This window comes from Chaetura pelagica, unplaced genomic scaffold, assembly GCF_000747805.2.
Source record: "Chaetura pelagica isolate M959 unplaced genomic scaffold, ChaPel_1.0 scaffold414, whole genome shotgun sequence".
Taxonomy (NCBI): Eukaryota; Metazoa; Chordata; class Aves; order Apodiformes; family Apodidae; genus Chaetura; species Chaetura pelagica.
The window spans coordinates 754,443-762,973 of NW_009952976.1; the positions used below are offsets into that span (position 1 = coordinate 754,443).

At 46.5% G+C, this 8,531-nt stretch overlaps 2 protein-coding genes across 3 annotated transcripts in view; one reads left to right on the forward strand and one right to left on the reverse strand.

Moving 5' to 3' along the window:
* Positions 1-3,768, forward strand: part of ACO2 (aconitase 2, mitochondrial) — a 15,888-nt gene extending 12,120 nt beyond the window's left edge. Inside the window, exons 15-18 of the mRNA XM_009996357.1 lie at positions 972-1,163; positions 1,995-2,127; positions 2,445-2,566; positions 3,271-3,768. Coding sequence (XP_009994659.1) covers positions 972-1,163; positions 1,995-2,127; positions 2,445-2,566; positions 3,271-3,414 — 591 coding nt within the window. The 3' untranslated portion in view covers positions 3,415-3,768. The remainder of the gene's footprint in view (positions 1-971; positions 1,164-1,994; positions 2,128-2,444; positions 2,567-3,270) is intronic.
* A 1,136-nt stretch (positions 3,769-4,904) lies between these two features.
* The window catches only part of POLR3H (polymerase (RNA) III (DNA directed) polypeptide H (22.9kD)), a 6,238-nt gene continuing 2,611 nt past the window's right edge, over positions 4,905-8,531 (reverse strand). Inside the window, exons 3-6 of one of the 2 annotated variants that reach the window (XM_009996358.1) lie at positions 8,342-8,428; positions 7,297-7,360; positions 6,456-6,663; positions 4,905-5,787 (exon numbers count right to left, since the gene is read on the reverse strand). In XM_009996358.1, coding sequence (XP_009994660.1) covers positions 5,734-5,787; positions 6,456-6,663; positions 7,297-7,360; positions 8,342-8,428 — 413 coding nt within the window. In that variant the 3' untranslated portion in view covers positions 4,905-5,733. The remainder of the gene's footprint in view (positions 5,788-6,455; positions 6,664-7,296; positions 7,361-8,341; positions 8,429-8,531) is intronic. The other variant, XM_009996359.1, reaches the window with a different exon arrangement.

An 8,531-nucleotide genomic window follows, 5' to 3' on the forward strand; every position in this document is an offset into this window, starting at 1 on the left:
AAGAGAAGCGAGGGTCTTCTTTCCAGGTGCTTCATTCTGATACTTCTTTTTGTTATAACTAAGAGACTTTTCTCCTTTGGGCTAGTGGTTAACTAATACCATGAAAAATGAAGCTTGTTGTAATATGATTCTACACATACCATGCAGTCTACAGAATTTCTCCCATTTATAACCTGTAGTGGAAAGGTGGATAGATTCTTTAATTAGCGTTTCCAATACTTGACTGTTCTAAGATGCATTCTTCTGAAATGAGGTCATTAGGAACTACTCATCCATCAGTATTTGTGTTCTCTTCACATTTTATAAAAAGAGAAATTATTTCACAGTAGTTAAACCACTGTATTTTGGTTTCTTAATGAAGACATAGGTTTCTTCTCACTGCCTGTGGTGAGTTAACAGGATGAAACCTTCAGTTCCTTCAGGATCATTGCTGATTCTCAGTGGCAGAGAGTTACAGGTACTCCCAAGGGCCGTACTGAGCTTTGCTAGAGCTTGTGACACAGGCAATTCCTTTGCAAGCACTTTGGGACTTAGCAGTTGGCAGGCCATTATCTCCAGTTGGGAATTCTGTTCTTACAAGCTGAGAAGTCTTATGGGCATGTTGGCAACTTACAGGAAACATTTGGCAACTTGCTTAACTCCCTCAGCAGGGAGGCTGAGCTGTAGGAGGAAGGGCTTAATTGTTTTTTGTACCTGAGGAATCTGCTGCTGAGGGAAATGAGGACATAGCAGGAAGTGTCATAGCCAAGCTCATTTTTGTAGTTTACCCTTTGGAACAGGGATGTTCTTCCTACACATGCAGAATGACAATTGTGTTCTGCTTTAGGGTGCCTTGATTCTGTAACAGATGCAACTTTCTTGGGTTTGTGCCTTTAAAAAGAGATGTGAGGATCCTTCACAAGAAAAGGTGTTGAGGAAGAGTCAAGTCAATGATCCATCCTAAGAAATTCTTCTCTTCTCCTGTGCTTTAGGTAAAAGGGAAGTGCACCACTGACCATATTTCTGCAGCTGGACCATGGCTCAAATTCCGTGGCCATCTGGACAACATCTCCAACAACCTGCTCATTGGCGCCATCAACATCGAAAATGGCAAAGCCAACTCCGTGAGGAATGCGTTAACCCAGGAGTTTGGGCCAGTCCCAGACACAGCCCGTTACTACAAGGTGAGGCTTTCCTCTGATGCATCTATTTTAAGAGATGTTCACACTTTGGGTAGTCTGTGCCAAGACAGAGGAGGATCTTGCCCTTCTGCTTCCAAGTAACAGCAGCTGTGAATTAACTCAGTGTTACAGGCTTTTTCTTGTGAATTATTCTGATGATGGAAGTTTCTGCAGGAGATTCTCTCCCTACCTGTTACAGTGAAGAAGGAGGAGGACCTTGTGATCCATAGGGGACTAGACATCATAGACAAAAGGGGAAAAACTCCTTTAGGCACTGCACACCCTGCAAAGCATGGTTGTCTACTAGACTGCAACTAAATCTCTCATCCTGGCATGTTTCTCCTGTGACTACACTAACATTTAAAGAAATTCAAATCCTGTCCTCTTTGTTCTTTAAAACTTGGCTTAGAACCTCAAGAAATGTCCTTTAACCCTCTGGGCAGCTTGGCAGTGGTATCAGATTGCTTCCTCCAGTAGACAGAAATTAAAGTTTTCCGTATCACTTCCAGAAGTGGAGCAGGGATCATGGCTGGTGTAAACGCTGCTTTGGTGCAGGACCATGGAAAGAAAGGTGGTAGCAAGGATTTGCCCTGAGTCCCAGGACAACCCTTTTCAGCCCTCATTAGTGAAGGATGGCAATGCCTAACTTCTGTGAAGCACTGAATTCCTTTGTTTCTGTTCTTCCTCAGGACCAAAGGGAACCTTCTGGGAGCAGGTGTCATAGCACAGCTATGTCAGTAGTGTAGTGCTGAAATTAAATGCATGGGTGGGTGTTTATTGTTAATTCCTCTCTTCAGTGACTGCAGAAATGTAAATATGTTTCTCTTGTCACAGAAAATGGGTGTTAAATGGGCGGTTATTGGGGATGAAAACTATGGCGAGGGATCGAGCCGGGAGCATGCAGCATTGGAGCCACGTCACTTGGGTGGCAGGGTCATCATCACCAAGAGCTTTGCCAGGATCCACGGTGAGTTCCAGTTCCCTGTGATGTGTATAAACAGGATGCATTTTGTTTGGGTGGAAGTGGTGCTCACCTTGCCCCAGGGCTCAACACTGATGGGCACGAAGAACCCTGTTTGCTGATGGGTTGCATGGCCCCTCTTGTCAGGAATCCTGTTAGGTACCTGGATACACCAGGAACAGTGGGCATGCTGATTTTGCTACAAAGACAAAAAGGTAATTGTTGCTGGAATATTACTCGTAGAAGCACTGGACAGGAAGAAGGTAACCCCAGTCCCCTGCAGCGTGTTGTTACAAGCATGCTTGGTGGTTTGCTCTCCACAGAAACCAATCTGAAGAAGCAAGGTCTACTGCCTCTCACCTTCGCTGATCCAGCAGACTACAACAAGATTCATCCTGTGGACAAGCTAAGCATTGTGGGGCTGGCAGACTTCGCACCTGGAAAGGTAACTGGGTGTCTTGTCATGGTGTTTGGGGGAGAGGGATGTGCCACTGACAGGGAATAGTGTTGAGCTGTGTGCTCAGGGCCTGAAGCAGCACAGGCACCCATGGGCAGGGCAGCTTGCCAGCCCAGTGGGACACTGCACCAGTGATTGGCAGGGTGGGGAGCAAGTCAGAATGAGATCACATTATTCTGAACCATTACAAGAAACCTAGGTACAACATTCCAAATTCCTGGAGTTGCCATAAGCATGAATGCTCCCTAGAAGGAACTGCATCCACACTTTTATGTTAAGACACCGCCCCCCCCGAGCTATAATACTACATTTTCAACCCTTCAAAAACATGTAGGAATTTTCTTGTGGGAAGCTGCAGTTTACTTGCTCCCTTGAAAGAGAAGGAGTGAATCACAGAATGGTTTGGGCTGGAAGGGGCCTTAAAGTCCATCTAGTCCCAACCCCCCTGCATGGGCAGGGACACCTCCCACTAGACCAGGTTGGTCAGAGCCCCATCCAACCTGGCCCTGAACACTTCCAGGGAGGCAGCATCCACAACTTCCCTGAACAACCACCTTCCCACTAAAGAATTTCCTCCTCTCATCTAACCTAAATCTCCCCTCCAGTTTTAATCCATTAGCCCTTGTCCTCTCACTACAAGCTTTTGTAAAAAGTCCCTCCTCAGCTTTTCTGTAACTGTCTCCTTCCTTTAGCCTCTGAAATGCATCATCAAGCATCCCAATGGGAGCCAAGAAACAATCATGCTGAACCACACCTTCAACGAGTCACAGATAGAGTGGTTTCAGGCTGGCAGTGCCCTGAACAGAATGAAGGAGCTGCAGCAGAAATCAAGCTAAGTGCGCACAAATGCCCCCCATGCACTGGACTCGATTCAGCTTTGGCATTTTCATGAAAAGTGCAATTCCATGCCTTCTGATGGAATGTCTGATCAAATGTAACCATAGCTTCCTTTTTGTTATGGTACTTCCTCTTCAGTGACACTATGAAAGGGAGTGCAGCTAGGCTTACTTTTGTCTTTTAAATTCCCCAGCTCCCTTTTTCTATTTTGGCTCATTTTCGTTTGTCCCACAGTTATTTATATTTGGAAATAACCGGCTAAGGTGGGTTTGTCTGCTCAGTTGGTTGTTTTCTGCCCATTCATTTTACTGATGTCTAAAGAAATAAAATGAAAATAAAGAATGTGACCATCTTCTGCCTTGTGTTGTTACATTCATAATCCTACTTTTCAGCCCCTGATTCCCCTGTTGCTGGGAGGGTGGGACATAAGAGATGTTACCAGCCTAGTTCTCACTTTGTAAATCAGTGCTGTGCACAAAAACCTAGAGCAAAAAGAGAGCCCTCACAGTTGTCTTGTGCTGCTTACCCCTTGACATTAACATACTGCAGGCTAGACTCGTGACTATCAGTGCCTTTCTGTCCCAGGTGACAGTGCCACTACTGCAGCAGTGACAAACTTCCGAAGAGCAAGTAAGTATATGCTTCCCTAGCATCATGCACTGGACTGATTTCCTCAAGCACAGCTTGCCTCCACAACAGGAGAATGATGTTGAGGACTATCTCATTAGATCAGAACCTTAAAGCCCTGCAGCTGCCACCTGGGAGCTCTGTCCCTGTGCTATGGGAGCTGAGCACAACAGCTACTTGCAGGTACCTTGGGCTGTTTTCTCCTCCCCATCCAGGCCCTACCCCAAAGCACTCTGCGGAAGCCTCTCCAACTGTCAAGGCTTTAACTTGTTTCACCCAACTTTCCACCTATACCAACAGCTAGAGGTGTTCTGCAAACATTTCCACCCTTTCTAGATGACAGCATGGCTGAGCACTACTGCCCTACAGACAGCAGGCTTGTTGGCTGAGCAGATGGACCACAGTTACTCCATGAACCTGCAGAATTCTGGGCTCCCTTTTAATTAGGGCAATGCACCAGGAATAGCAGTTCAGAATTAAGGAGTTCAGACAACGCTGTAGGGAGGGCACTGGTGACTCGGGCTTTGTTTTCACAGTTGGGAGGTTAAGCAGACCCGCTATCCTGGGGAATTATAGCCCCTTCCTGCCAAACACGGCTGGCTTTGTAATTATGTGCAGCATCACTCTCTTGGCAATGGGCCCTGCATAGATTTGTTTTGTGTCCCCCCCTTTCCTTTCACTGCTGTCAGGGAGGGTGATGGCAATTGTTTGTTATTGGCAGCTAGAGCAGAGCAAAGTGTTGGTCTCAACACTGTCTGCCTTGAAATCCAAGTAGCTGGACTGCAGGAGGCAACTTTTCTTCCTGCTAGGCAGGAAGCTAAGAGTTTCCCCACAAATTGTACAGGAAGGCAGGCTGAGTGTTTTTCACTGTTTATTCAATTTCTGGTATTAACACACCCCCCACAAACAAGCATTTAACTTGCTTGAAGCAGCCTTGGTCTGTTTCAGTTCATAATTGTACATTTTCAGTCAAACTCCTGCAAAGTTTAGCTCATTGTACACGAATGCAGCCCATCCAGTGAAGTGCTTCCATTCAGCACAATAAGTGGTCTGTAGCCTTCCAAAGTGGTCATCTTCACAGAGCCTAAACTACCTTTGGATAAGCCACTGACATGGAGTTCTCTTTGACTGATTTCATCCATGGGTTAAGTTCCCATTCTTTGCAGACATTACCACCACCTCCCCTGCCCTCCCAGCAGCAGCATTTTCCAGGTCTCCAGAGTACTGCACCCCTATTAGCTTCATTTTTTTGCTGTTTTTCTTCTCCATTTCCTGTCAAAAGAACCAGCAGGTTTCTACCCCTCTGAGATGAAGCTCTCAGCCCAAGGGAGTGATCCATCTTGACATGCATTCTCTCCTGCTTTCACTCATTGAAGTTAACTCCCTTCTTAATTCAGGCAAGTAAAGACCTCCCCAGTTTTCCCTCCAGGGCAGGAGACCAAAGCTCCAGCCGAGTTTGTTGCTGCTGCACTCAAGGCTTTCTGTGCCTGTAAATTCACTTCTGCAGATCAGCACAGACATTTCTTGAAAGCGACTGTCTCGATCTGGCAGGTTGGAAGCTGAAGGGGAAACGGAGAATGGCAGGTCTAATTTCTCATTCAGCTTCAGAGGAGCATTGAACACCAGCAGGATCCCACAATCCCCCAAACATCCACCGGAAAGACTTTCTGTGGAACAGGCTCTAATGGCAGCTAACTGTTTGTCCACCATGACAGGAGGCCCAGGCCTGGCTCACTGATTGATCCCTGTTCACAGAAAGAAGAGTGTGCAATTGTGAACTGCAGCAAGAACACAGAAGTAAATGCATAAAAATATAAAACCTCTCACCCCAAGTTATGGGTGAGATTTCAGGTTTTTTCCTAGCAGAGCTTGCCCAGAACTTGCCCAAACTCCTTTATATTTTGTCAACACTATGCTAAATGTCCAACACTTCAAAATCGAGCACTTGCCCATTCCACCTCTTGGCTGTCCTGACACACTCCAGCTGTGAGAAGACAGAACTTACTGCTTCAAACCCATCTGTCTTTTGTGTTGTACTCAGGCAGATCTCACACCCAAACACTGCATGGGGAAGACTGTGCAGCTGCTGTGTAAGCCCTGATTTGGTTCTCCCCACTCTCTGCTCCTTGTATGCTCATTCCCTACCTGCAGATCCTGCCTCCACAGTCTGCTTTAAATCAGCCTCCCAGGGCAACTCCACCAACCACCAGGAAGTGTTCCAATGAGAACACACAGCAAATGCAGTGTGACCACAAGAACAACTTCATTTCTCCCCTTTTCCATTCCTTTCATTTTGTGACTCTCCCTGCTTCACCGTCAGCTTAAAGCAATCAGCTCCTTGGGAAAGGAATGCTACCAGACAAAGAACAAACCACAATATTCGCAAGGCTCTCTGAACTGCACACGTAGTTACCACGAGAGTGTAGGGTGCTTCTTTCTTCTGGACTTCTTCTGTGGCATTTGAAGTGGAGGCCTCTGCAGAGCTTGGGCCTGTTGGTGATGTATCGACAAACGTTTCATCCACGACTCGGAAGCGAATCTCCTCCCCAATGTCCATGTAAAGATCATGGGCTCCTTCTTCTGTCTCGTATTCCCATACCCACACCTGCTCTGCTTCGTCGCTGCCCACCCCAAGGGTCAAGGATGGAAACAATCAGTATTCTGCCTGACAGGCCACTCACTTTCTGACCATTTTGGGAACAGACTCAAAGCCTTTTCACAATTATTTCTCAAACCCCAACACACTGTCCTAGGACACCATCTGTGCAGCCCAGGACCCCTGTCTTGTTTCTGATTTTCCTGCTCCAAGGTGTATGCTGCTGGGCAGAGCTGGGGTCACTCCTGCTCCCCCAGAAAAACACCAAAATACCTAAACCAAACAAAACCCTCAACTCCAAGACCTGGCCTACCACAAATAAGTGCATTAGACACACCACGTATCTAGACATGACATGATGTGGTAAAACTGGCATTCTTGTCTTCAGCAGCAGCCAAGACTAGAGGCAGGGATTACACTGCGGTTGTTTGGGGGACACTGCCATTCATTCCTATCATTGGGAACAATGATCCTGCAAAACCTAATAAGCATGAGGCCTGTCTAGCTGTGATAACAGTCTGTGGGGCTCGCCTGACACAAGGGCTTAGCTTCTGCCACTGAGCACCTTCATTGTTGCAGCAGTGAATGCCAGTTGGGCCAGCACTGCACAATCTTTTGAAATGAAGTAGCAAAGTTATCAAAGGTGATCAAAGGATACAACTTAGCTGGCTGCTGCAGGGATTCTGGTGGGATGACAATATCATCAAAGAATCCAATAGAAACTGAGGAGAAAATGTTGTGATTAAGACTGAAATGCTTCTTCGCAAATGACGTATCAACAGCGATTCCTAAAATGCATTTCTGGACTCATTCTCCTTCCTCTTTCAGGAAGGACATCTGAGATCATGCAGGAATTACTCTTTGAGCCCCAACACTCAATTTCAGTTAGCAGCAAAGCAACCACCCAGCCGAAAGTACGTAGAGCAATAGAGGACACAGTCTTCCTGCCCACTGAGAAAGAAAAGGGCTGTTTGGAGCAGGATTGGAAATGAAAGCATTCCAAGAAATGAGTCAGATGCTATAGAGGTCTGTGACTGAAAAGAGCTTAGAAATCACAGATGTAACATGTTAAATAAAGACCACTATAAAGGTTAGAACAATCCCCACCTCCCCCCCTTGAGATTTTGTGATCTTGAGTGGAAATGCCCTAATTCTGCAACAAATGCAGCCAGGATAATCTTATTGTCCTAACTTAACAACCAAGAAGGCTGTTTGCATGAAGACTCCTACAAGAAAGAAAAGCAACTCATCAATTATGTATTCCACAAACCTGGCAGCAATTTGTGCTCACAGAGACATTTTCCTGCCGTGTTTCCAGGTACAGGAAACGATAATGAATTTGCAACGATAATGAAATATATGCATCAGGCCAACACAAGGTGCTGCTACCACTTTAAAAAGAACAAGTTCTGTTAGCTGAAGCAAGACAATGAAACCCATCTCTGCTCCAGATGGGCTTTGGCTGTTCTTCTTGGGCATGCACATGAATGACAAAAGGAAAGGGAGTGCAGACAAAACCATCCAGGGCAGGGGAAGCTGCCAGGCTGGAACTACCAACCACCCTCAGATGAGAGCAGCACCAGCGGCCAGCAACAGTCTCCAGCCAGCCCACAGGCAGCACTGTGCAACCTGTCATCGCACACCTCAGCAAACCCAAGAGCTCTGCAGCTCGTGTGTCCCCAACCTCAGAAGCTGTGGTTTACCGTGAACACCATCCTGGCTGCAGCTTTTAATCTGTCCAACCAGAATCTCATCCAGGAAGGGATGGAAGACCACGTAGCGGAAATGCACTGGAAAGAAAACAGATCATGAACGTTACGTCCATGTTAGTGAACGATGCTCCTTCCACAGGGTGGCAGCCATTAAAACAAAATCCCACATCCTATATGCCCT